This window comes from Antechinus flavipes, chromosome 3 (assembly GCF_016432865.1).
Source record: "Antechinus flavipes isolate AdamAnt ecotype Samford, QLD, Australia chromosome 3, AdamAnt_v2, whole genome shotgun sequence".
NCBI classification, from domain to species: Eukaryota; Metazoa; Chordata; class Mammalia; order Dasyuromorphia; family Dasyuridae; genus Antechinus; species Antechinus flavipes.
In genome coordinates this window covers 207,095,417-207,122,569 of record NC_067400.1, presented here as the reverse complement: position 1 = coordinate 207,122,569, position 27,153 = coordinate 207,095,417, and the positions used below count along the sequence as shown (strand labels likewise).

Here is a 27,153-nt window from a genome sequence, read left to right as displayed (position 1 = left end):
ATGACATTAAGAAGGATGCTGCTTTTTTTTCAGCAAAGTAAATATTCATTTGATAAACAGTTATTAAGTTCTAAGATGTACAAAGTACTGAGATAGGCAATGGAAGTAAAAAAAAAAATTGTATGGTTGTTACTTTCAAGAAGCTCAAATCATACAGAAGAATAAAACAGGTAATGAAATAACTAATAGAAGTCGAATAGTACAAGTTAACCAGGAGGAAAAAACTCACTTTTAGCTGATATTGCCACCACTCTAGTATAGGTTTCATCCTCACACCTAGATAATTGCATAACCTGTCAGAAGATCATCTTGTTTCATGTCTCTCCTTGCTCCAAACCATCCTCCAATCACTAAAATGATTTTCTTAAAAAGTGCAAATCTGGTCATTTTTACCCCTTATTCAATAAACTAAAGCTATCTCTTGTCTCTAGGGGCAAATACAAAATGCTCTTTGGCATTCAAAGCCCCTTCATAAGCTAGCCCCATTTTTTCTATTCTTCTTATCCCTTCTCCCAAGTATTCTTCAATCCAGTGATGCTGTGTCCTGGATGTTTGTTTTCTCAGCTCTGGGCATATCCTCTGATGTACCCCATGCCTAGAATGCTCACTCTTCTTTGCTCCAATTGCTGATATCCCTGTCTGTCTTTAAGCCACAACTAAAATCCAATCCCCAAAGGAAACCTTCCCCAGCCCCACTTAATTCCAGTAGTAACCCTGTTAATTATTTTCTATTATCTATTTATCTATCTATACTGATGTATGTATGTAACTTGTTTTTGTAATGTCCAGGCTAGCTTCCTGGAGGATTTCTGGATGGGCCTTGCTCTTAGCAGGAGAGTCTCCATGAGGATGGTCAGGGATAGAGTCTGGAGTCTGAGCTCGAGCTCACTCTCACACTCTCACTCCAGTCCTCTCAACCGTTAAATACCTTAGTACAATTACATTACTAGAGCACACTGAGCATGTACCAACTGTAGAACCATTACATCACCATATCACACTAAGTACTATGTATATGTGAACTAGAGAACTATTATCTCATCAATCACACTGAGTAAACACCCTGCTGTAAGTATCTTTGCTTCAAGTATACTTTTCCAAAATTCTGGCCCTCTACGTGTTTTGTGTATTTTTGTTTCTGTATTGTCTCCTCCATTAGATGAACTTCTTGAGGTCAGGGACTTGACTTTTTTCATATCCCCAATGTTTAGCACAGTCCTGGAATGTAATTGAATCGAGTTGAATTGATATGGGTTTAGATTGAAAAGAGGAATATTAGAGAGGAAGAGAAATTAAACTGAGTTTCTGAAAATGTAGCTTTTAAGTACAAAATGTTCTGGTTGTATTAACAGCTGAAAGAATCAAGAATGCTATCATAGGAGGTTACACTTAAATTGAGTTAAAGGAGTTAAAGATTTACAAAGAAAGATGAGGGATAATATTCCAGACATAGGAGACAGCCTAAGTAAGGAATGTGTAAGATGGTGATTTAAAAATCACATAAGGAAGCTGTAAGTAGGCCATTTGGCTGGAATGTAGTATTCATAAGATATAATAATGTGGAGTCATTGAGGGAAAAGAATGTAGTGTTTATAAGATAGAATAATGTGGAGTCATTGAGGGAAAAGAATGTAGTGTTTATAAGATAGAATAATGTGGAGTCATTGAGGGAAAAGATAGGTGGTAGGAACGAAATTGTAATGCCAAATACAGGAGTTTGCATTTTATTCTGGAGGTAATAATCACTGAAACTTGTTGAACATTGGCAATGACATTATCTGATCTCTCTGTGTTTTTTTTTAATCTGTTGTTTAATCTGTTAAATGGGATAATATTTACATTACCCATCCTCTGAGGGTTGTTGTAAAGAATACTTGATAAATCTTTAAATGTTACATGAAGATGAGTTCTTATTTGTGTTTTTTTCATGAGACTTTCAAGAGGAGGTTTTGGAGGCAATTAGATTGATTTGTGTCCAAAGGTTAGACCATTTTACAGCTCTACCAATAATGCATTAGTATGCATTATCTCCAAGATATGTCTATATGTGTGTATAGTAGGTCCCATGACCTACATATTCAATCAGCTCCTAAATTGTGGCCATGTCAATCTATACATATAGCTTATACATGAGGAATTAAGAATGATACTGAGTTTAAGAAGCTAGGAGACTGCAAGAATCCTGCTGTCTTCAGAAGAAATAGGGAAGCTTTGCTATTGGAGTGTTTTGAGGGATGTAATGAAGCAGTGTTATAAGGACCATATCTTCTCTCCTGAAGCCCTGTAATCTGATTAAAAAGTAAAACCTAGAATTACTAGGTAGACTTAGTTTAATATCCTTAGATTGCCATATATTTTTTCAGGCTCTATAACCAGTAGGTAAATCTCAAACTTCCTGAGTATTTTTTCCTGTTAATTGAGATATTGCTAAATACTGTTAAAGTATTAAAGTTAAGTACTTTAGGGAAAAGTACTGTTAAAACACCATAATATATTAGATTTTTCATCAGAGTAATTTGAAAAACCAAAAGTTATAGAGCTGTATTGGTTAAAAGAAGCTGAACTTAAAAATAATTTGGAGTTTTAAGGGGACTTCTTTGCTCACTTCCTTGCTTGCTCTTGATATTTGAGGCTGTCAGATAAGTGAGGTTGTGGTAGTTCATGTTTTATTTCCTGCTACTATAAATGACAGCAAGACAATCTAAAAAATTGAAAACAAGTGTGATGGTAATGGTGATAGGGTGTGAGGGATGTGAACAAACTACATCATGTAACAAATGAGTGAAAGATGTAATCAAAATATAATCCCATAATTATAAATGTAATATGACTACAAATATTTGGTTTCACTTTCCTCATCTTTTAAAATAAGATTGGATTATTAGGTATGTAGGGTCCTTTCTATCTTTGTAATTTTTACTTTTCTCAAGTATTTCTGAAATTAAGTTTAATTCCTCTGAAAAACTTGTACTATAGATATAAAAAGAATTTCTTACTTGCATTGTTTTCATGTAATGTGTAATTCTTATCTAATTGTTTTATTTATTTGTGCTTGATACAGTCTATATTTGAATTTAGCATTTGTCTTTGGTATTGATTGAATGGCCTCACAAAAAATGGTCTAGGGAAAGGCATTTCTGTATTTTTGCATTATGTATTCTTGGCTGTCTTTATGTAGAGATGAAACGAGACACATTTTTTTTCAAGTAAGATTTCAATTTATTTTGAAACATAAAAACTTTTACAGCATTAACACCTACATAGGTGTTAATTCACATATCTCTATATGTATAATGAAAGATCAGGCCTTTTTTATACCTAATATTAACCTATAATTCTGAAATGATAATCAGTTATAAGGTGTGACTATTGAAAAGTTCATTGTAAATATTTTTCTCTTAAACATGTGATTCTGTAGTTATATTTCTTGTCCTTAAAAGTAAATTATGTACTATATTTTTTTTAAAATTAAGAATAAGAATAGCATACAGGCAGAACTGAATATAAGCTTTATAATCTCTCAGATAATTAATTTTACATCTTCACAAGAACTAGATGTCAAATTGGTTCTGGGACAACAGTTTTTTAAAATGTACCTGAAAAAATTCTTTTAGAAACCATATAGAGATAACAGTGAATATAGTCTAGAGGTAAATTTGTGAAGTGTTTTACTAAGGCAGAAAACATTTTTATCCAACTGTGCTTTTGATTTTTACATTAATAAATAATGTAAAATAAAATGTAATAAATAAAAATCTTATTTTTTCTTCTAGTTATTATGAGAAGCACACTGATCAAGATATAAGTGATTTTTCAAATGCAGAGAAATCAGGCATTGAGGATGTTCAAAATGAATCTTCTTTGGAATGTAAGTTCTAATGCCAACTTTAATAATTTGATAGATAGTTTTAATGAAATATATCCCATTATAAGTAAATATAATGCTTACTATGCAGTATAGCCTTATATTCTTTCATATTCTTCCTAGACTTTTATAAAACTTTTTAGATTTTTTTAAAAGAGCAATTGATTTCACAATTGGTATTTTTAGGTTTTTATTCTCTATGCCATTAAGTAGTGCATGTGACCTTGGGCAAGTGGATTTTTTTTATAGGTAAAACAAGGGAAACTAGATAATCCTTCTGTTTCCTTCATCTTTAACATTCCATTAGCCAGATAGTTAATAAACCTTTACTAAGGTTCGTTGCTACTATGTGTGTCAAGCACTGTGCTAAGTGCTGGGGATATAAAAAGAGGCAAAATATGAGTCCATAATGGAACTCATAATCTAATGGGGGGAGAAGTCAACAAATATGTACAAAAAACCATACAAGATAGATAGGAAATACATAATAGGGAAGTAGTAGAATTTTCGAAGGGTTGGAAAGGGCTTTGTATAGAATGTGGAATTTAAAAGGCCCAAAGTCCAAAAGACATATTCATGAAAAAATAATCAGGCATTTAGTTTTTCCCTTTAAGATTTTCCCTCTAGAGCCAGTTACTACATATGAAATTGTTGAAAAGATTCAATATACCTGAATAAAAGTAGAATTTACTTCAATAACAATTTTATCAAAAGTAAATATTTTTTTCTTTTATAAATTAGAAAATTTCACATTTTTCTTTTGCTTATACTAATATTAGTTTTCTCTAGATTTAGCTAAAACCCAGCTTTAGTGGAAAGAGCACTGGCCTTAGAATTAGGAGAGTGATTTTTTTAATCCCTGGCTCAATTATTAATTAGGTTTGTGACCTTGGGCTTTCATTTTGATCTCTAATGTTTCTCTCAGATCCAAAATTCTGACATAGCTAATGTAAATCATTCATACTATTTTCTAGAATTTTCTGAAAACTGATGACATAAAAAGCAAATAATTTTTAAATGTATTGTTTAAAATGTATTGTTTAAAAACATTCTGAATCGTGTTTTTGTCAGCAGCCTGGACAGTCATTGATTTTTCCCATGTAGAAATTATTTTCTTGGCTTATATCTTAAATTTTATATCTTAATTATTTGTCAAATTTTATTCTTTCAAGTATTTGACCCCAAATTTTTATAAACATAAAGTTAAGTTTAAAAAAAAAAAACCCAATCTGTTAAATATTCTTCTGTTTATATTTGGGTATAGTCTTAACATTTCCTCTCAAATGTTTAGTAGAGACCTGCTTAATTAGTTAGCTGCCTGAAATTAAAGATCAGCAATTCCCACACTGCAACTGTTCTTTTGCCCTTCTGTTATAATTAGGGAATAATGGAGCCATTGTCCAAACCTCTTTTAGATGGTGGGAACATTCCAAAGGAACTTGAAATAGATGTGTTATATCCAGCAGGAGATATGGTTCCCACTAACAGAGTCATAGACACTGTGCCAACAATAACTACTTTGCATCAAGATCCAAGTAAGTTTTTTTTTTAATTAATAGATTATTGAATTATTGAAATAAAAAACTTCTTGAATAAGTTATTTAACTTTTGAGATAATTACTGAGAAAATATTTAGGTTGAATAATTTAGTTTATCAAGTAACTTGTTTTGTGGATATAAAATTTAAGAAAACTTTAAAAAAGAATCTTAAAATTTAGATAACTAAAGGTTTCATAATCTGAAGTTTTGAACAGTATGTAAAATTTTATCTATTTATGCCTCCCTTTGAGGTCCCCCCATGTATTTCTGCTTCTTGTTCTCTGAAGAGTCTTTTAAGTCAGAGCTACTGGTTTTTTTCCCTTTCCAAAAATGCTTACTCTTTCAAATAGATTATTCATAATGTAAATAGTTTCTATGTAATTACCTATCTCAATCTTCTATACCTATAAACAGCATCAGTCTCTTAATTTAAATGACTACTTATGAGTAAAAACAATTATTAAAGGAGAAAACTTACTTATTATAAGTTCTACTTCTAATGCATGAGATATCATTGTATTTCAAGAGAGCTAAGAATTACACAAAATAATTTCAGTATTTTTTTCTGGTTCCTACTATATGCAAAGCAGCAATTGGCTGCTGGGGATACATTGACAAAATGGAAAACAATTCTTGGCCCCAAGAATATTTATTTGTGGAGGGGGGGGGCAGGTAGAAGAGAACATAACATTTATATAACTATATGATAGTTTGAGTGAACTGAGAAAATAGTAATAACCAGAAGGTCAGGAAAGAAGGTAGCACCTGGATTAAAGCCTTAACAGAAACAAAAGGTTTTTAAGAGACAGAGTTGAAAAGGGAAGAGTACATTACTGGTGGGGTGGGAAGTGGGGATTGGAGTAAGGCACAGAGATGGGAGATGAAATTCTGTGTTTAGCAAATAGGCAAATGTATGGGGGGAGGGGGAATGTGAACGAAGTCTAGAAAGGAAAATTGTAATCAAACTTTGAAGGCTTTCAAACCAAAAGGGGAGCCACTGAAGATTCTTAATCAGGGGAATGATGGATTTGAACCTAAGGAAGATTATTTTGTCAGTTATGTGAAAGATATAATATATATATATATATATGATAGATATAATATACATATATATATATATATGAAAGATATAATATACATATATATGATAGATATAGTGTGTATATATATGTATATATATATATATGATAGATATAGTATATGTGTATATATATGTTAGAAATTAGAGACCTGTTATTTTGTAATAGCCAAGATGAAAGGGAATGAAACTTTGAAATTGTGTGATAACTGAGTAAAAAGGATAGAAGAGGTTTTGGTAAAGGTAAAATTGAAAGAATATGGCAGCTAATTGGATATGCAAGGATAGGTGGTAGTAAGAAAAAATGAAGAGTTTGAAGCTGTGAAATTGGGTTGGAGGAAGAATGGGAGAGTAATGAGAGTTTTGTGATAAATTATTATTATATATGATATATATTTGAGATATCCAGCTGGAGATTTCCATTAAGATGATGGTGATGTAGGATTGGACCTCAAGAATAAGTCTTGTGATAAAGGGTAATATTTACTTACAATAAACTTTGAACTATGCATATCCCTTAGGGCACAATTCACCCTGTAGGAGTACTCATTTTCTTTGGTTCAAAGTAACACCAATCCTAGAGTTTTGAGATCTAAGTCCTTTGCAATTGATGACCCCAAAGGAGCATTAATTTATAAAGCAGAGAAAAGGGATCAAAATGCTATTTATTAAATGGATAACCTCCTTGCATTGGCACATTGCTTCATAGAGAAGATGAACAGAGATACAGTTTTATTCTTTTCTATTAATGAATTTGACAAATCATCTCTCCTGTCTTTTGGAAGAAAGGATAAATGACCTGTCATCCTTATCCTGTCCGTTCACTTTCACCTCCTGTGGTGGCCAATTGGTTCTTATGGCAGCTCTCACCTAGTAGTTAGAATTGACTATTAGGTTACATGATTTTAATTACTTTAGAGTAATAAGGCAAAAGATTGTGGGGTATTTGTATGAGTTAGTAGCTAATGCATTGAAGGTAGTATGGTACCATGGAAAGTCAAAACCAAGGGAAAATGACTTAATGTTTCCAGTTCTCTTTCCTCATATGTAAGATGAAAGAGTTGACTTCCCAACTAGGGAAAGGGAGGGAGTAGGAAAAGGTGGAGGGGGACTGGAACACAAGGTTTTGCAAGGGCTAATGTTGCAGAATTTTCTATGCATATGTTTTGAAAAATACAAACCTTTAATAAATTTTTAAAAAGAAAAAAAAGATGAAAGAGTTGACTAGATGGTCTCTAACCTAAAAATTCTTTCCACTTCAGAACCTGTGTGTGTTTCATTTTTCTCTTAGTAATGCTAGATCTAGAAGAACAGGAGACAGAAGAAAAATGGGAAGAGAAACGGAGAGAGAGAGAGGAAAAGCGGCAGAGAGAAAGATTGGAAACTTTTGAAAAGGAACAAAGAGAACTACAAAAACTAGATAAAGAAATGGTGATAAGTACTACTTAATAACTGCTGCTTCTGTAGAATACTGTCCTTTATTTGGCATGTCTTTTTTAATCTTGTTCACAATTTTTCCTATTTTTTGATAGCATCAGTTCTTCATTCTCATTCATCTTAATTCAGTCACTTGCCAATCTTTTTATCATTTTTCTCTTCAGAACATCTCATATATATATATATATATATATATATTCCTTACTCATATAATTATCACTCTAGATCCTCTTCCTTGCTCATACTATTTAAAAAAGTCTCTTATTTCATTTCCATTTTGTGTTTTCTTCCTCCTCTGTAATCCGTATAGCCACTAATATGACCATGTTTTCCTCCTAGTCAGTAAACTCCATTGTTTCCTCATTGCTTCTAGGTTCAAATACAAATTTTTTTGTTGGTTATATACTCTTCACTGTCTGGCCCCCAGACTACCTGTAGATTTTAATGACTATCACATCTGACACTGCCTTTACACTGTTCCTCTTGCCTAGAATTCACTCCCCTCCTCCCTTCTGCATCTAGAATCCCTTGTTCCTTTAAGATTCCTTCATGAGGTCTTTCTTGGTATCCCCTAGGTGGTAGTGTCTTCCTCTTCCAGCTTGCTGTGTATCTTATTTGTTTGATATGTTTTCTTGGCAGTTAGAATGTATACATCTTCAGGGCAAGGATTATTTTGCCTTGAACATCATAGGTGCTCAAGCAATGCTTCTATTATGAGAGCAAATTTGCACCAATTTTATTTTCTAGAAATTGCTTGAAGAATCATTGAAAAGTGAAGTAGAAAAAGATATCAAAGAGTTGGAAATCATCAACAAAGAAATTGTCAATCCCCTAGAGAAATATATGAAAATCATCCAACAAAATAAAGATCAGGAATCAGTAAATAAGGTGAGAAAAATTTTTAAAGGACAGAGGATAGATGGCAAAATAAATTAGTAGAATATGTAATTCTGTAATGCTCTGAACTGTCACTTAAAGCCTCTTTAATAAAAACCACAAAAGGGCAGCCTTATTGTATTAAGCTCATATAACAGAAATTAACTAAGCGGGATTATTTCACATATTTAAAATTTTCCTAGGAACTTATGTGGCTTTTGTTTCAGTTAAACATCACGACAATCAGACAACACAATTTAATAGAAAATTCTGTTTTTAATCTTAAAGAAGGAAATGTGTAATTCCTGCCTACTTCTATATAACCTTTCTATTTAGGAACAAACTAAGAAAATTTGAAATACACTTGAGCCAAGTAACTGAACACAAAAGAGTTGTTGTTATAACAACTTAGCACTTTGTAGATCCTCATTTAAGTACTTGAGAATACAAACTATAGGTAATTATTGTGATTTGTTACTAAGTATCCTCATTTATTGGCTAATTTTAGTCTTAATTCTCATATTTTTTGTGTTTCTGCTGTAATTATAAGTTACAGATTTTACCTAACACATATCAGATATAGCAAATATTTTACACACTTATCTTCCTTTACTCGTCAGAGCTCAAAAAAGGAGGTTGTGGAAGAAGCATCAATTGAAGAAACACTATTGTCTGATAATAAAGCTGAAAGGTATGATATCCCAAACAAAATTAACACTAGTTTACTATATTTATGTTGTGGCTTTTTTTGGCTGCTGTGATCTAGATAATAAATTGTAAAAAAGGTTGGGGAAGTGCCATAATATAGAAATCATTTCACTAAGGATATACACCTCTCCCTTAAAAAAAAAAAAATCAAAATCTAATCATTTGATTTTGTAAATTTTTTTTCTTTTAAATGCTTTTTAAAAAAGTTTGTCTAATTATTCTTTCATCTCTTTTCCTTATTTAGTTTGTCAGCTTCTGAAGAACCAGATGACTTTTGGTGAGAGGTTTGCTTCCCAGGTTCATACTCATAACAGTATGTTGTATTAAATTTAAACCCAGGTTTTTAGTGATGTAGACCAGAATATTTAATAAAAATTTTACATAGAAAATCTATGCAAAGTTGCTGCATATTTCTTTCTGTATTTGTTAAAGAGATTTGTCTTCAAGGACTTAACCAAGAAGCATTTAGTAGGTGCAAGGTATAAAGTATTTCTCTTCTTTTTAAAATAACGCATAGTTTTGATAAATTTATTGAAGCATTTTGCTTCACCATTAAAATGTTTCAATTTTTTCTTAAAGTAACTTTTCCTTTATATACATTACTAATATTATAAGACTTAAGCACACAGATGAAATCATCTGCAGTGAACAGTTCACTTTAACATTCACTTTTAGTGCTAATCCATTAAGCTTTCAAGACCTATAACCTTAGAAAATAACTTTTTATTTTTTTTTTTTAAAAAAAGCAGGTATATATCCCCCATCTCTCTAATTTTTATACCTATATCCCAATTTATACAACTTGGAACTCTGTTTTCATTGTTTAGTGTGTGTGTGTGTATGTATATATATGTATAAAATGCTAGATTAAAAGATTCTTGCAGAGAACATCAAAATTATAGAAAATCAGCTTGCCATTACAAGTAACACAATATAGTAAAGTTATTGAGAAGGTATAGTCTTGTGTTTATTTTCCTCAAAGCTTAATGAGAAAGTTGATTTTTGTTTGTTGGATATTGAGACCTGTGATTTCACTGGCATAGGAAATTCCCAGGGAGGAAATTCCATCAGTACAAATGAGCAACTGCTCTGCAACTCAGAGAATCTTAAAAAGAGTTTCCTGAGAAACAGAGAAGGTAAGTAATTTGCTCAGTCACAAACAGCATGTCTCAATGCAAGAACTTCGAGGCACATCATTTTAACTTCAAGTCTGACTATCCCATACAATCTTTCTCCTAATAAAGGAAATCATATAGTCAATTTTTAAAAAGACAATACTCTATGTATCATGTAAAATTTCATAAAAGATGAATTAACCATCTATATATACCGAAAATCACATTAATTAGAAAAATACTGATGCATGTAAACATTAAGCCTGAATTGAAGAATTAAAACATGTGAAACTGCTGTATTAAAAGGCTTTCAAAAACACTTTAGATCAGTGACAGTATTTGTAATAATTGCTTTTGAATGCCTGCAGAATGTTTGAAGTACTTTGTCTTCTTTCAGTTTTATAGGTAGTTTTATATCATTCACAGTTTTGGGAGAATAGTTCTTTGCTTGCTTGCTACAAGTTGCTAGTAATTCAAATTTCCCAAGGTGTATAAATCCTTAAAATTTTAAATAAATTATATTCACTTTCAAACAGTTTAATCTAATTTTTTGAAAAGACTTGGGAAAGTATAAAATATAATTAAGGTATATACACTATATACACTATAGGATCTTTTGTGTTAGAGCTGATGAGAAGATTCAGGCTTAAAGTTTCAGGGAGAAAAGAAAGTTAATGTATTATTTTCTCATGCTTCACAGTAGGTGTGTAAATAAGAATCTGTTGATTTGGCCCTTAAGCCTGGATTACAAGTATCTTTATGTAAAAAACTAACTTGAGACTATGCTGAAAATGTTCAAATATACAATTACAGGTAATCACAATAATGGCTAATGTTCAAATATACAATTACAGGTAATCACAATAATGGCTAAAAGTATAAATAAAACATTACTGAATTGACTTCCTGTACATTCCTGTTATACATTAGCCCTTGATTTAAAAAACAAAATACAACAAAGTTCTGGTGATATATTTCTTTTTATCCTAATTTGCAAACTTTTGATGTTTATAGGATTTGTAAAAGTCAAATGTATTATATAATGTATTAAGCACGTTATAACAATAGTATTTTATAAATATACATAACTTGGAAGTACCTTTACTTTTAAGACAGTTTCAAAAGGCAAACTGTTCCTTCCTGAGGTCTTCACCAAGTCAGTTTCAAATCTTGTAATAAAGGGTAGGTCCAGTAAATCTCATAGGCATATATCTTCTAAAACTGTTTATAACATAAGTAATTTCCAGTGAAATTTCACTTGAAAAATGTATAGTTCTATGGAACTATGAGATATCAGTTTCATATAGCAAAGACAGCTTTTGCAGAGCACAATCCAATGAGTTACAGAACTCTCTTCAATTATTCTTGCTTTAAATATGACTTTTACCAAAACATGCAATCTCCAATAAACATTTGTTGACTAATTAGTTTGAAATTTCAGTACATTTAATTATATTACTTTAAAGACAGCCAATCCAAAGACAAAGTCAAGAAAGGTTTAGGTATGCTAAAACACCAAATGAAGAAAGCTATAATTTTATTTTATTACTATCAGTACAGCCACAACTACTTTTGCTTAGATAGAATCTTAAAATAAGCATACACATGTTGACTCTATTATCTACAAATATTTATTGTAACACTTGAATATAACTACAGGAAGCCCTTGGCACTGATAGAAAATATTGATTCACTGTTAGGTTACAAAAATTTATACATAGCAAAATTTAATGATCTTTACATAAAAAATATTAGACTACTTAAAACGAAACTTTCAAAAACTTCCGGTAATAGCTACCTAGACTTAGAAAAAGAATTAGGCTTTAAGACACTGCCTCCATTACTCTTCTATGAGAACACTGACTATATGACAGCACCTGCACTGCTGTGAAAAATATTTAAGTTTCCTTCATGCAACAGAAAAACAAACACTAAATTATTCTGTCACTTGCTTTACATAGAAGAGAGCCTCCCCCAATGTAAAAAGGTTTAAATTAAGCATTTTAGGCATTTAATTAAATTTAATGATCCAAATGAAATATCTGATAAAAGATCAGTTTTTAATAACTTCTAAGTAAATGTATGCTTCCTTTCATTTTTATACATTTTCACAAAGGTATGTGTTTTAATATCCAGGAAACAGTCAAATCACAAGTTAACTTGAAACATGAATATACAGTGGTTAACTTTATATTATGTAGCTTCTTTTAATAAGCACTAATATACCCAACAGCTATATTTATCATTTCATAAAGAACAACACAAAATTTACCATCACTAATACCCAATAATCACTTAATGCTTCTGAAATACAATGATTTTGAAGGCAAGTTTCTGTTAAATGGCTTAACTCTAGCAGCTTTCTTGCTGAACATCAAACTTCATTATTTTGGGATCATAAGTACTATTTGTTTGAGGAAAACAAAATAAATACAAATTCTAATTTAGGTAACAAGTTGTAGAAAAGCAGGAGGTCTGTGGCCTACTTGTAATTCGATTTTTAGATAGCTGATATGAAACACAAATTCATTATCTACAAATGTTTTGATGGTGGTCATTTTAATAAGGTAACACTTCTTAATTAAGAAACAAAATTTGTCAAATGAAGTACCATGAAGAAGTCATGGTCTCCTCTTATATAAATTCTTAGAAATTTAGAAGGAATTTACATTAAGGCAAAGCTGGCATTTAGGGAGGGGGAAAAAACATTACTGGGTCACACTTTTTTTTTTTTATTAAAACTTTATAAAACAAATTCTACAGGGCTTGCCCATGAATAAGAATCTAGGTTGTTCCAGCAGTAAGTACAGCAGAATTATGGTGGCTCATTGAGGCATTTCAGAATAGCTGCCTTCTGACTGGCTCAAGGAATTCATGTGTCCTGTATGTGGACAAATCAGAAAGCCAGCTCATTAGGAAAGAAATAAATTTAGTCACCTTATGAAAAACAAGAGCCAAAATTTAACAAATGTCAGTTGTCAGAAATGGAACTTGTTAGGTAGATAACTATTGGCATTTATATGTATATAGTTAAACTTCCTAATGCTGGAAAGTTGTGAGCTCCTACTAAAGAGCATGACTGATTCCCATTGTTAAGTGACCACACCAATAGGCAAAGTGAAATATGGGAATGTCATTAATCTCAAAGGGTAAACAATCATTGTGTCAAAAGTGTTGCCTTTTAAAATGGCTGACATGAAACCTCCAATTCTGTTCTAAAGGAAGAAAGATTTACCCAGTGGAAGGTTTTCCTAGAAACAAGTCCCAGGAGCTTGACAGTGAAGTTTTTGTACTCCTATATTTGTTTGTTTGGTAGATATACATCTGTACTGCTGAGCAGCCATTTGGTGATTTGTCAGAGCTATAAATTCTTCTGCTGAATTACTCTGGCAAACATTTATGTGTAAGAATTGAGCTGTTCTTTTGACCGAGACTGGATATCCTGAAGTTCCTGTTCTTCTTTTGCTTTGATATCCTGGTAGGCCTGCATTTTGCTTGCATCCTTTAAGTAAGCCCAGTTAGAAGACAGTATCATGAGGAAGTGGATCTGGAAGAGAAGGGTGAGCATGATGGCTAGTGAGCATGTCAAAAGGCAAAGCAAGCTGCTAGTTAGATTAATAGACATTCTTTAATAAAAATGGGAGGAGGTTATTCTATATTAATACACACATTCTACTACTGAAGAATCAGAGGGTCAGTATAAATGGTTTCCTGAAGTGCAAGCATGCCTTTCTATTTTGTTTAATATTAATGGACTGAAGAGAAGTTAGTTAATAAACAAGGAGCAACTTATTTAAGTGGCTGCAGTTAAAAGAAAAAGTGTAAGTGAAAAATAGCCAAGCACTTTTTATTACTTGGGGAGTGTTTAAGTCTGATGCACAAATCTGGGAATGTACTAAGTTGATATCTGGGTTTTAAAATAGGTGTACAAAGACATATCTTACAAGGTAGATAAGAACAAATTTTCCCTCCCCCAAACTGTAAACACTGTTTATTTTGTGTAAATAATGAAAAAAGCTACAGTTTAACATGAGAGAATTTAAATAATGAATGTGAATATCCAGACTAAAAACTATAAGCAAAGCATGCAGTCTCTGGATTAACAGATTTAGTGGTGACAATTTACAGCTACATTTTTCATTTTAGAACTCTCATTTCATTCAATGTCTGAGTCCATAAGAAAATTATTCATTACAACTGGTGGAAAAACCATATTTCTTCCCAACTCCTTTCCTTCATATTTTCTGTAACACAATTCTGCATCTTAACACCTTTATTTCTCTCATTTCCTTTTCAACATGTTTGAAATGTTCAGTCTTTGCACAATTTCTCTTCTCATTAAAATCTTAACTTATTTTCAAGAACTGGCTACTGAGAAATCAGTTACTACTGCACCGATATACAGATTTAAGATATCATTTATCAATTTATTTTGGAGGTGGGAAGGGAGGTTTGAAAGGACTGATTGTGTTGCGCAAAATAGAATAATAAATTCCTTTAATGGAGAAAACACATGAGTTATTTTTATCATGCTGTGTTTGGAAATTTTTAGTTGGTGTCAAACTATATGACTTTCCATGTTAAAATGTTTTAAAAGCTTAAAAACACCCCTAAAATTATTCTAAAATGAATGATTTCCTCCTCCCCTCAAATATAACAAAAACAATGGTCTTTAATAGCTCAAATGTTAATGGTTCTCTTTCATCTCATGTTTAACATTTATGTTGGGATTTTTGTTTTGTTTAAATGTTTGAAATCAGATTAAAAAGCAAGGGAAAAAAAAATGGAGAATGAGGCAGGCATTCAAGAGTTCCAGTTTTTGGTCTAGAAGTAACTGCTTTAGAAAAAACTAGACGTTAACTCCAAGAAAATCTTGTCTTTAAAGGATACTACCAGTGTCAGTAAAATAACTGAATCCTCTTAAAAATATAGGTAATAGCCAGTTCTTACCATTCTATAATTCATATACAATAAGTCACTTTATTAATTGACTATGCTAATTGTTTTACTGAAGCTATTTACAAATTATGGTCACAAAACTTCAAAATCTAGACTCTGTTTTAGTCTATGGTGTCAGTGGTAGTTCAAGCCACACAATGTAGCTCTCTAAAACTCGTTATTGGCCTTATTTCAATTTAGAATTTAGTGCAGCAATCTTCCCGACTCTTAAACTTCAAAACCGCATAGTTATATGTAGTAGCCATCATGTAGATCAGCTGGTGGAGAGAACAAAATACAGGATAGTAAGATACAGGCAGCTGAGAGCTAAAGCCTCAGCTATTTCAAAATTGTTCAATACTGTTTATGTTCTTTCCCCTTTTAAACCATTAGCAAAAAGATTTCTTTACCAAGAAACCAGGTGGGTTTTTTTTTTTCATTTTCTTCCTTTATATACATATATATACATATACATGTACATATACATATGTATACACACATATATACACACATACACACACATCTCTTAAATGCTAGGTAATACTTTCAAGGTCCATGGATTTGGAAGACCAATTGAAGATTAAAATGACAGGTCAGTGGCACAAGAAAAGAAGCCAAATAATTCCTTTTAGTTTCCTAAACTAAATAATTTTAAATAATTAGGATAGAAAGAATCAAATCAATTTCAAAGAAAAGTGATCATGGCTTTGCCTGGTATGAAATCTTCAGAGTATCTGAGATACCTCTTTGTTCTACCAATCTTACCTGCTTTTCTTTCCTGACAAAATCTGGAACATCACAAACTTTTAATTAGATCCGTTTCAAGTCAGGATGTGTTTATTCTTGAAGAATATGAAACCCAGGATAAAATTCGACAAAATAATTTGCCAGTGTTTATCAATATGCCAGGGAGTTTTAGATATTTCTTCTGCTGATAGCTTCTCCTCTTTCTAGGTCATCCAGTTTGAGTAAATCTACAGATTGTGGATTTATCCAAGGCAGTTAATAAGCTATAGCACAAGGATTTTTCAAATGTGGATTGTCTGAGTGATGTTTTTATCTTTATCCAGCAAGATGACAAAAGCTAAAAAGGAAGCTTTGTTATTTTACATATTGGGGAGATGAAACTAAATGGTCCCAGGGAAAACATTACTCACCAGTGCGATCACAGTGGCACCAGCTCCAGCACAGGCTACGATGAACAAGTGATAGGACATATAGAACTAGGAGAGAGCAGCACCAGTGCATTGACATAAGCATCTTATTCAGAAGCAAGCATATTCTATAACAAAGCCTAGGGGAACACTCCAGTTTCACCTCTTATAATTGTAAAAATACAGGTGTGTTTCACTTTTAAGAAACCTGAAAAGTAGAATTCTAAACCTTAAATGTAAGATATGGAGGTTTACTTGACAAAAGCATTCTCTTCTGCAAAAGAACTTAAAGGACTCTTTTAATAAAATCTAGCATTTATAAAGTACTTTAAGGTTTACAATGTCCTTCAGAATAACCCTTGATCTGAAACTGATTTGGGGGAGATAAGTTGTAGATGACAAATACCATTGTCATAATTTCATAGGTAGAAAACCGAGGCTCAGATTTGCTTAGATCATTTAACTAACCTTTCCCAGGTTATATCTAATAAAATTGGAGATAGTCTGTGACTCTTGATCTTCTGACGTGAGTTCTACTTCTTGAACATTAAATGATCCTGAATGTTCTTTTTTGAGAGGAGAGGAAGAGGAAATTAGATTTTATTTTTAACTTTGCTTTGTAAAAATTCAATATATGTACGACTTTTTCTGGATATCTCTAATAAGGTGATCAGAGAATAGTAGACCTGGAAAGGACTTGATGCTTCATCTAAGTAGGCTGTAAAATGCTGAGGCAAGATAGACTGAATTCTTACTAACTCTTGATCTATCTTTCCTTTTACTGAGGGAAGAGGTCAAAGGAACTGTCCAACGTGTCTCATTGAGTTGGAAACAGTCTGGCCAGTGTTACTTGTACACAATGTTGCTGTATTCACACTAACAAATGGCCTATTTCGAATGATTTGGGAAAATCATTTGACTAAAATTTTAAAGTTCATAATGAATCAGGAGGTTCATACATTCACAACACTGGAACTTGAGTATCATGCAGTCCTATATGTAATATCCTACCCCTATTCCAAGTTCTAATGTCTTCATTCATGCATTTAGACATGTATGGAGATATTTGTTAAAAATTTATTACATACAAAATATTATGTTATTCGTATAGGGATATAAATAAAAAAATAAGGCAGCCCCTGATGTCAAGACTCCCCATCTAATAGGGAGGAAAACTCATATAGAAGATTTCACCTGCAAGTCAGATGGAAAGTCTCAGTAATCCTTGGGGTGCATTGATAAGGTAGTTGGTAGCTCATCTTCTTTAGTGTCATTTCCATTATTAGGTCCATATCCATTTCTGCTTGGCATTTGATAGTGCTAAAGACTATCACAGAAAACTTTTTTTTTTTTTTTTTTGGTTCTAAAGCTGTGATTGCTGAGGAGGTGAGGGCTGTGGTACCTCAAAAGGCATTTTGCCACATTGTATCCCCAAAAAAGGTTGCTTTTCTAGATGGCTCTGATGGTTGGGCTGGCTGAAAGCAGAGCCAATATTCTGATGGACAATGTTGTTCCTTGGGCTTTTGCCTATATTTGCTTATGAATGGTAACTGAATAACCATTGGTGTGAGAGGAGATATAAATTATGGGTCCCTTTCTTCCACAAGGATTACTCCCCTGTATGATGGCTTCAAGGACTAGGATAGTAAGCCTGGTGTCTACTGAAATTCATAAGTTCTATAATTCTGAAAGTATACCAGCCTATGTGGCTTAGGGGAAAGGGAAGAGATAAATGGAGAAAATTTCTGTTACTGACACTCCACCTGTTTTCAGATGGTTGTCTTGGATAAGGCAGATAATGGTCCTAAAATGCAGAAAGCAATGGTAGTGACCAGTAATCATGTTTTCATCAGAGTCAATGTAATCAATTTCTTTGATCCAATCATTACATTCTTTCCTTTTTTCCAAATGCCCTCAAAAACTTGTATCACCTGAACTATTGCTTCAATATATATACATTATGTAATCAGCTGTTGTTAACATGATGTTTTTGTTTAGAATATAAAGTGAAAACAAAGGAACTATAAAATGTAGGAGAGTAGATTTTCACACCTCATCTCTCTCTTACCATAAGGCATTCTAAGAGGTGTGAACTTCTCTTAGTCAGTGCCTGTACTCCCTAGCTTTAAAGGCTGGACATTCTCTGGTGCTGTCTGGGCTTTAAAAGCTAATTAAATTTATTTCAACAAGTAACTCCGTTAACTTAAAACGTTGTGTGATCTCAAATCGTGTATTCATGTTTCTCCTTCAGGTGCTTATAAAAATAAAATTCTTTCCCAATGAACTCAGCCTTCAGCAAGCTTCTAGCATTCTGGATGGAGGTTTAAACTTCTGACCCATTTAGTACTATATACCATGCTGATCACTAGCATCCTGTATCGAGCTTTCTATCATCTGCCTCTAATAATTAGCAGACCTTTAAAAATGATTGCTCCTAGATTATATGAAATAATTTGTTAAAAATAATTTAAAGGATCAGAGAAAATCACACAAGAGGTACCTACCAGCTATAGAGAGGAAATTAAATATTTGTTGTCCTGTGTTGATCCCTAAGGAGTGATCATCAACCAGCAACAATCTATTTTAGCCACCATCATCAGAGTTCTTTGATCCATAGAGTGGAGGGAGGCCTCTCCCCAGGAATTAGCTGGAAAGGCTCATATTCTAGTCTTGGATTTTAGGGGCTTTCATTTCTTCTTGTATAGTACTGTTGCTGAAATTCTTGTTGTTCTTGTAAACCTATCCTGCTGCTAAATAGCATCTGTGGTACAGCCAATGCCGTTATCACAAACTCCAATTTTCTCTTCTGTGATTAAATTCAAAACTTCACCAGAGTACATTCTTAGCTCAATGCTGGTTTCAGACCTTCCAAGGGTAAGGAAAAAAAAAATGCTTTCCAGAGAAAGATAAAGGGTTTTTTTTTTTTGTATGAGCCTTGATTTTCCTATCTACAAAATAGATATGATAATATATTTTGTACAATTTTGTACAATAACGTAAATAATGATAAATTATTTTGTACAATATAATATATAATAGAAAATATAAAATGTCCTATTGTTAGGACAATGTTTGTATACCATAAAGCACTGCACAAATATGAGTAATTATCAATCTTGTCAGATCATAAAACTACTCGAGTGTGAGGAAATGTTTATATTTTTATTTTTTATGTGACTTTATAATGTCTAGATGCAATGCTTGTTGTTACATGACACGTTTAATATTTGTGAACTTTATCTCTGAAGGTTAAGACCATCCCAGAAAATTGAAGAATAATTCCTATTTCTGAAGACTATTTGTATAAGGCATTCCTTAAATATGTAGGAAGAACTTTAACAATTAAACCCACTGGTCTTGTATCCTTTCTATTGAAGGAAATTCAGTTTAGCAGGCCAATTTCAGAAATGACAGTGCACGACAAGCCCAGCAGTGGAGGGCTACTATACCTCATTTGTGTTGCAGATGCTTTCTAGGGTTGAGCCACATGCTCTGCCTGGCAAGGCATTCCAAGGGATGATACCTGCAACAGTGAATCCCAAGCTTAAGTTAGATTAAAGCAACACATTTTGTTAAAAATTTTCATAATCATCTTAACTACTTCAGATTTCAGTTGTAATAACAATGTTATTATTACTACTAATAATAAAAACATGCTTGTTACCTTTCATGAGCAAGTTTTATGCCACTGATACATAGACAAAGTATGTTCCTAAAATAGCATCTGTACCCTTAATCTTGGGCTGTATTCACTTGGCATGTCATCTGGGTGATGGTAAAGAGATTCTTTGAGGACGAACTAGAATAAAAGTTGGCCTTCAGAGGATTCCAAACCTATGCTGTCAACCTATTATAAAAATCTTTGTGACACGGCATTATTTACATAGAACTGTGTTTTATATGACTACACATGTATAACCTGTGTCAAATTGCTTGCCTTCTCAATGCGGGGTGGGGATTAAAAGAGAAAAAGATGTGAAAAATTGGAATTCAAAATTTGAAAAAAAGTTAATTGGGAAAAAAATACAGTATTAAATTTTTAAAAGTTAAAAAAAAAACCCTGTGTCAGTGAGACTAATTTTTACTGACAGGCTTTTCAAAATATACTACTCATGCAGTAAAATGCTAACTTTAGGAATCATAATGGAATTAATGAAAAAAAAAAGTATTTTTCTTTTCTTTTTTTTTTGATCTCCAAAGAAACAATTTAATTTTGTTTTAAAAATGTCCTGATATTAAGGGCTTAGTGGCAGGTATGAAGCATTTACAAAAGACATATTTTCCTGGACTTCCTAGCTATAGATCCAGTTGGTCACCAGGAAATAACTACGTAATTTCTTTAAGTCAACTCCTTCCCCCCCACAAACAATACTTTAACATCACATTTATTTCTGGATAAATTCTCCCTTCCCTTTCATTGAACCTTCCTTGTAACAAAGAGGAGCAGTTTGTTTATTTAAAAAATGTATTTTTCTTAAAACTACAAGAAAGCTCCATCATGATGTCTCTTTTCTGGGCCACAGATTCTATATGCATGTTATGTTAGTTTATCACTGTAACATAAGTTAAAGCTTAAAAAATTTTATCCTTCAAAGCCAGTCATAATGCACTTCTATTTTATTTCGAAACAAACACTTTAGAAGAGTCATTTATGTGCCAGAAATATAACGAGCCCATCCTTGCCCCAGAAGATTAGTAGGAAAATAGAAGCAAAAATAAATTTAAAATACCTCCACTACCTTGCCATAAGCTTAAAATAAATCTTGAAATCACTCAGTTAATGCATGAATAAGTATTTGCCAGGCTAATAGATATATGCCATTTTCAGAATAATGTGAGATCACAGGATTTTCCATTTGACAACCTCCTTCCTATACTCCCATAAAAGATGGATAATGTGAAGGGAGAAAAAATTTATAAAAAATTTGTTCTCAAATTTTTTGTTCATGTGAAAGAATCACTTATAAATCAGCTTAACATTGAACATTGACCTGTCTTTGTTTTTAATCTGGGATAAAAGAAAACAATTTTTGATTGTTAGTTTTATGGATAGAAATGTGTCCAAAAGGTTGTTTCAGGAAGAAATGATTTCTTTTCGCATAAGTAGTCATGGATGAGGAACTGAGGATGAATGAGAAGTATGAAGAGAAATAGCTAATTGAAAATAGCTAGGATGGTTCCAAAAAAAACAAAAAATGCTTTACTTGTTTTTAGCTTGCCTGTATAGCTTATCTACGCCATAGAAACTAAGCCTTTTTAAGACTAGCTTTTCTCTCATATGTTCTGAGTTGTATAGATTCATAATAGAAGAACCTGGTAAATAGGCTTTGATGGGTTATACAAATCTGTTATAAACTTAGCTGGCTATCTTTGAAATCCTATGCATAGGAAATCATATTTGAATAGAACCATAAAAATGATTTTATTATGTCTGTGGTGATAGTATACATTAACATGGCTTCATAGTTTTATTGTAAATTTTATTTTTGTACACAGTGACTGAAAAAAATCTTAGTTTTTTAAAAGATTGATAAATTTGTAATTATATGATAATTAAAAAAAAAAAAAACTTGGCCCTAAGCCAAGAATATGATTAACAGATGAGCTATAGAGGTGAAAGGTTGTTTACAATATTTGTATAATTGGGCAAATGATAGAAGAAAATAGTTCATGGTGTGTCTTTTGGGGACAAAAGATGAACCATTAAGCTATACATATGTGTGTGTGTATGTGTATCTCACTTATCCTATACTGTTTTTCTACTGATACTATGAAACTTCATAAGTAGTTTCTCATATGTTGATTACTTCACATATTTAAGAACTTCCTTCAACAAAATACAAGACCAGAGTAAGACCAAGCTTTAGGGAGTTGAGTGAGGTGAAGTGAGGTAGTTAAGATGAGGTTAAGTAACTTGCATATGGTCATAAGTAGAAAATTAAAGGGACTGGATTTCAATACAAGTCTTCCTGACTCCAAGTTCATTATGTATCCACTATGCTACCATGAAAATATGATGACATTTCTTTGTAGCTGAAAGTAATACATCAATCTGATAAATTGAGGATTCCTAGAAAGCAACAGAAAACCAAATGGTATTAGGAGGATGTCTTCCATGTAGTCTTTCATTTTATCTGAAAAGTCATACACAAAAGAAGTAGCACAACTGAATAGGATAAGAAGTTAATTGGGATAAATTAAATACCATATTGCCTGATATCCACACAGATCTGACTCCCTGTTGCTGTCGAATTTGTCTGGGGGGATTTGATGACTTCACAAGTTGACCATATATTATAGAACATAAAGACAGGCACAGCGGAGAAGCCAAAGACCCCAAGCCAGGCCAATCCAAGCACATAGGTGAGGAAAACAAACTAAAGGAAAAAAAGATAAAAGCAACCATATTAAAATCTTAAAGAAGCAGTGCCTAAATTTAGAGACAATTATACATTATCAGTGATTATTCATTAAAGAGTAATTAAATATGGTGGCTAAAGAGATTAAAATCTAGCTCTACCACTTTTTAATCAGTGATCAATGAATTGACAATTTATAATATAGAGCTGTATATTAGAGACATTCATGCTATTTAACTTGGATCAAAAAAATCTGATCCAACTCAAAAAGAATTTTATAAAGTGCCTATTATGAATAAATATAATGGTAAACATAAGGTAAGCAAGCACTGGGAAGCACTGAATTTGGGAGCTGGGATAGACCTTAGGTGGAATCTTGTCTGATTCCTTTATTTTACAGATAAGGAAACTGGGCCCAGAGAAGTGATGGGACTTCAAATTTATAGGATCTTCCCAGTTAAATAGTGTCAGAGCTGATATTAGAGCTCAGTTTTCCTAACTACTATAGTAAGAATTGAGATTTCATCAGTGCAGATATACTTCCCATTCTCCCTTCCAAACCCCATTCACCTCACAAGCCCTCCACAGTTTTTATTTTGTACAATTCTTATCCATGATTTCCTATTTATCTTTTATAAGTGATTTGCCCAACTGGCTGGAGGCTTTCCTATTGTATTTTTAGTATGTTAGATCCATTTATTGCTAGTGCTACTTGACCAGACATTCTCTTGTGGTACTTCTTTGCATGTTATTATTGGTGACATCCTGCAGCTTAAATCTGTCATGCATTTTTTCTTATTACCCTTTATGTATTTTATAGTTTTTATTCTTCTGAGATGTATGCTGCATAATCCTTAGATATATAGATTTACATTGGCGTTAAAGACATCGGTTTTCCACTGTATCTACCAGTGAACATCTGCTATGAAAAACTGCTTTATAAGTGTTACTCTGGATTAGATGACTGCTAGATCATCCCAGTTGTTGAATGACTGAAAATTGTTGAGATGATTTTTATAGGAAACTTTATCTTTGAAAAACAGATGCGTTTGGGAAATGGCAACTGATAAGGAAATCCCTCATAGTATTCTGTTCTTATTGCCCCCTTGTAGAATGATAAAGTGTTCTGAACAATTAAGAAGTATATTGGTAACTTGATCAGTATCTAGGAGGTCAATCAGAATAGTGAAGGATTTTGAGATTAGGCCATCTGGTCTCAGAGTATTGGTTGAAGAAATTGTCTATGTTTTGCATGGAAAAAAAGACTGGTAGAAAGAGGATAGGGAATAAGTAAAATGAGATATGTATTTGAAAAGCTATTGTGGGAGAAAAGATTAGATTTGTTCTCTTTGGAAGTTGCAAAGAAGCCAATTTTGGCTTGATGTCAGACAAAGCTTCTGAATCTTTGGAGCTGTCCAAAAAGGGATAGTGGTTTCCCTTTTCTGAAGGTGCATAAGCAGAGGTTCTTGTGACGGCATGTTGGCTATATTGTAGTGGGGATTCCTTTTAGATACAAACTGGGCTATGCTAAGATGTCCCTTCCAATTCTCAAAATTTTGTAAATTGTAGATGATGAAAGTGACCTCCTTAGGGGGTGTCAGAAGCCCGGAAGTTTATTTGAAAAAGAATTTAAAATAAACCTGAAACAAGGCAACTGTACATTGTGCTGGCAAAAAAAAACAAAAAACAAAAAAAAAACCCTTTCATATTTTCTTCTAGTCTTGTTCAGTCTTTAAAAATTCACAGCAGCTTTGCAAGAAATGATTGGACTTATAAAAAGAAAAAAATCATCCTCAATGCTCACCCACGCTTTGCCGTGGGCGATCTCAGGAAGAATATAATGATATTGCTTCACTTTCTTCGTAACCTTCAGCCTTGACTACCAGTTTTTGGAGAGCTTTGAAAAGCTGCCTCAAACACATTGTGGTATTTATATTCTCAGAATGTACACCCACAGGGAGCGGTGGGCGAGGAGTTTAAACTTACTGCCTTTCTATAAGGAAAAAGACTGATGGTAAAGGCTTCAAGAAGCAACTGCAACTTTCATATTCTGTACCACTGGGGCCATCAATTTGTGCTAGTCCAGGAATTCAAAGGGCAAAAGGAACCCCACATATGTCCCTATCAGTTGCCATGATTTCCTGGGTAGAGCAAGATGATTCTTTGCCACATCTGAAACTTTCACACTTTATTAATCCATGACTTTCTAAAAATATCTACATAGGAGGTAGCAATATGGTGGTATTTTTTTTTTTTTTGGCAACATTATTCAGCCTCATAGCATATTTTCTTCCTTTACTCAGTTCCAGCCTGAGTTTTAGGTTTCTCCCTTTCTCATTTTTAGAAAAAAATGCATGTTGTTTTTTTGTACAAATACTCAAAAGATTTTTGCAGTTGAGTGATTCTTCTGACATGCTTCTGGGTACTTTTCTCTCAGTGGGTGTCTCCCTCCCTCTGTGGGAAGAGAGAGTGAGCTGAAAAGAAGGATTAAAAAAAAAGGGAAAAACTCCCTGTTAGCATCAGCTTATGTCATCTCTGAACTGACATATAGGTTTCTGTGGTGAGCTCCTGGGTGAAGGACTCCAATTAAAGGCCAGTTAGAGAGGTCCACATTTCATTGGACCTTCCAAAATGAAATCTACTTAATTCATTGAGAATAATGGAGAAAATGTTAGAAGTTATATGCTAGTGGATAAAGTCAGTAGTGCCTGGTTCTTCATAAAGCTTGTACATATACAAGAAACTTAATGCTGGTTGAATAAAAACCCAGAGTTCTTTTCATCTACAGAGGTATAATAGCAACCATATGTCAACAAGTCAAGCAAATTTGCATTTATTAAGAACCAGGCACTGTACTAAGCACTGGAGAAATTGAAGCAAAAACATTCTCTACTTCTTATTATAGTGACAAACAAATAAGAATGGATAAGGTAAATAAGAGTTCCTGGATTTTGAGGACAGGTTTTTTTTTTTTTTTTTTTTTAAGTCTGAAACGAGACTTTACTTTGGCTTACCACGTCTTAATTTACGGTTTGAAAAAGTATGGCCTACCACAGTTATAAGAATAATAATAGGAATGCTAATATCTGACATTGATATAGTATTTCAAGATTTCTAAAGTCCTTAAGTACTAGCTCTGGAGAATCTGGATTCAGATCATTCCTCTACTTATTTCCTGCTTAAACAATCCAGATTTCAGTTTCCTTATCTGTAACATGAAGAAGTTGAATGGGCCCTGGGGTTCCTTACAGATCTAGTAACCTCACAGCAACATTGTGATATAGCTATTATCCCCATCATTCTAATGAGAAAATAGGCTCAGAGAGTTTTCATGATTTCTTGGTCATGTAGCAACCCCATGTAACCCCAAGTCTTTCTAATTCGAAGTCCAATATTCTTTATATTCCACATGTGCTCCTACTCAACAATGAAGTGATCAAAAATCGAACTATAGATTTAGAGCTAGAAGGAAATTTAGAGGTTATTTATTTCAACCTTTTCCCACTTTTTTTTAATTGTTGTTTTAGTCATGTCTGACTATTATCCTATTTGGGGTTTTCATGGCAAAGATCCTAGAGGGGTTTGCCATTTCCTTCACCTCATTTTACAAATGAAGAAACTGAGGCAAACAGGATTAAGTTATTTGCCCACAGTCAGAGGTATTTAAGGCTGGATTTGAACTCAGGTCCTCCTGACTCCAAGACCAGTGCTCTTTACATTGTCTTAGGAAAGCTGAATCCCAGAGAATATTAAGTAATTTTCCCTGAGTAATAGTATGTAAGTGGCAGATCATAAATTTGAATGAGATCCTCTAGCTCTAAACTCAGTATAATTTCCAATGGAAGAAATTTACTCCATACAAAGCTAAGCCTCAAATAACAATGTATTTTCACTAACTAAAATTATAACCTACATAGATATTTTAAAATACTACCCTCCCACCAAAAAGTTTTCAGTGCCATAGGATTATGCTGGTCATTGTTATATAATGACCTGTCAACTGGCAAAATTTAGCACTAGTAATTTTTAAGGTGGATAGCAAGGTGGCACACTGGAGAGAGCACCAGCCCTGCAGTCAGGAGGA

At 32.9% G+C, this 27,153-nt stretch overlaps 2 protein-coding genes across 11 annotated transcripts in view; one reads left to right on the top strand and one right to left on the bottom strand.

Moving 5' to 3' along the window:
• OFD1 (OFD1 centriole and centriolar satellite protein) overlaps positions 1-9,896 on the top strand; it is a 41,542-nt gene extending 31,646 nt beyond the window's left edge. For 3 of the 6 annotated variants that reach the window (XM_051984499.1, XM_051984500.1, XM_051984498.1), the window contains exons 18-22: positions 3,774-3,868; positions 5,281-5,400; positions 7,774-7,913; positions 8,667-8,807; positions 9,416-9,586. In XM_051984499.1, coding sequence (XP_051840459.1) covers positions 3,774-3,868; positions 5,281-5,400; positions 7,774-7,913; positions 8,667-8,807; positions 9,416-9,556 — 637 coding nt within the window. In that variant the 3' untranslated portion in view covers positions 9,557-9,586. Of the gene's footprint in view, positions 1-3,773; positions 3,869-5,246; positions 5,401-7,773; positions 7,914-8,666; positions 8,808-9,415; positions 9,587-9,747 lie in introns of those variants that run through there. The other 3 variants (XM_051984501.1, XM_051984502.1, XM_051984503.1) reach the window with 2 other exon arrangements.
• A 549-nt stretch (positions 9,897-10,445) lies between these two features.
• Positions 10,446-27,153, bottom strand: part of GPM6B (glycoprotein M6B) — a 220,903-nt gene continuing 204,195 nt past the window's right edge. For 3 of the 5 annotated variants that reach the window (XM_051984507.1, XM_051984509.1, XM_051984506.1), the window contains 4 exons: positions 22,916-23,087; positions 20,160-20,233; positions 16,714-16,779; positions 10,446-14,165 (listed from right to left, as the gene is read on the bottom strand). In XM_051984507.1, the coding sequence (XP_051840467.1) occupies positions 14,016-14,165; positions 16,714-16,779; positions 20,160-20,233; positions 22,916-23,087 (462 nt within the window). In that variant the 3' untranslated portion in view covers positions 10,446-14,015. Of the gene's footprint in view, positions 14,166-14,594; positions 15,835-16,713; positions 16,780-20,159; positions 20,234-22,915; positions 23,088-27,153 lie in introns of those variants that run through there. The other 2 variants (XM_051984510.1, XM_051984508.1) reach the window with 1 other exon arrangement.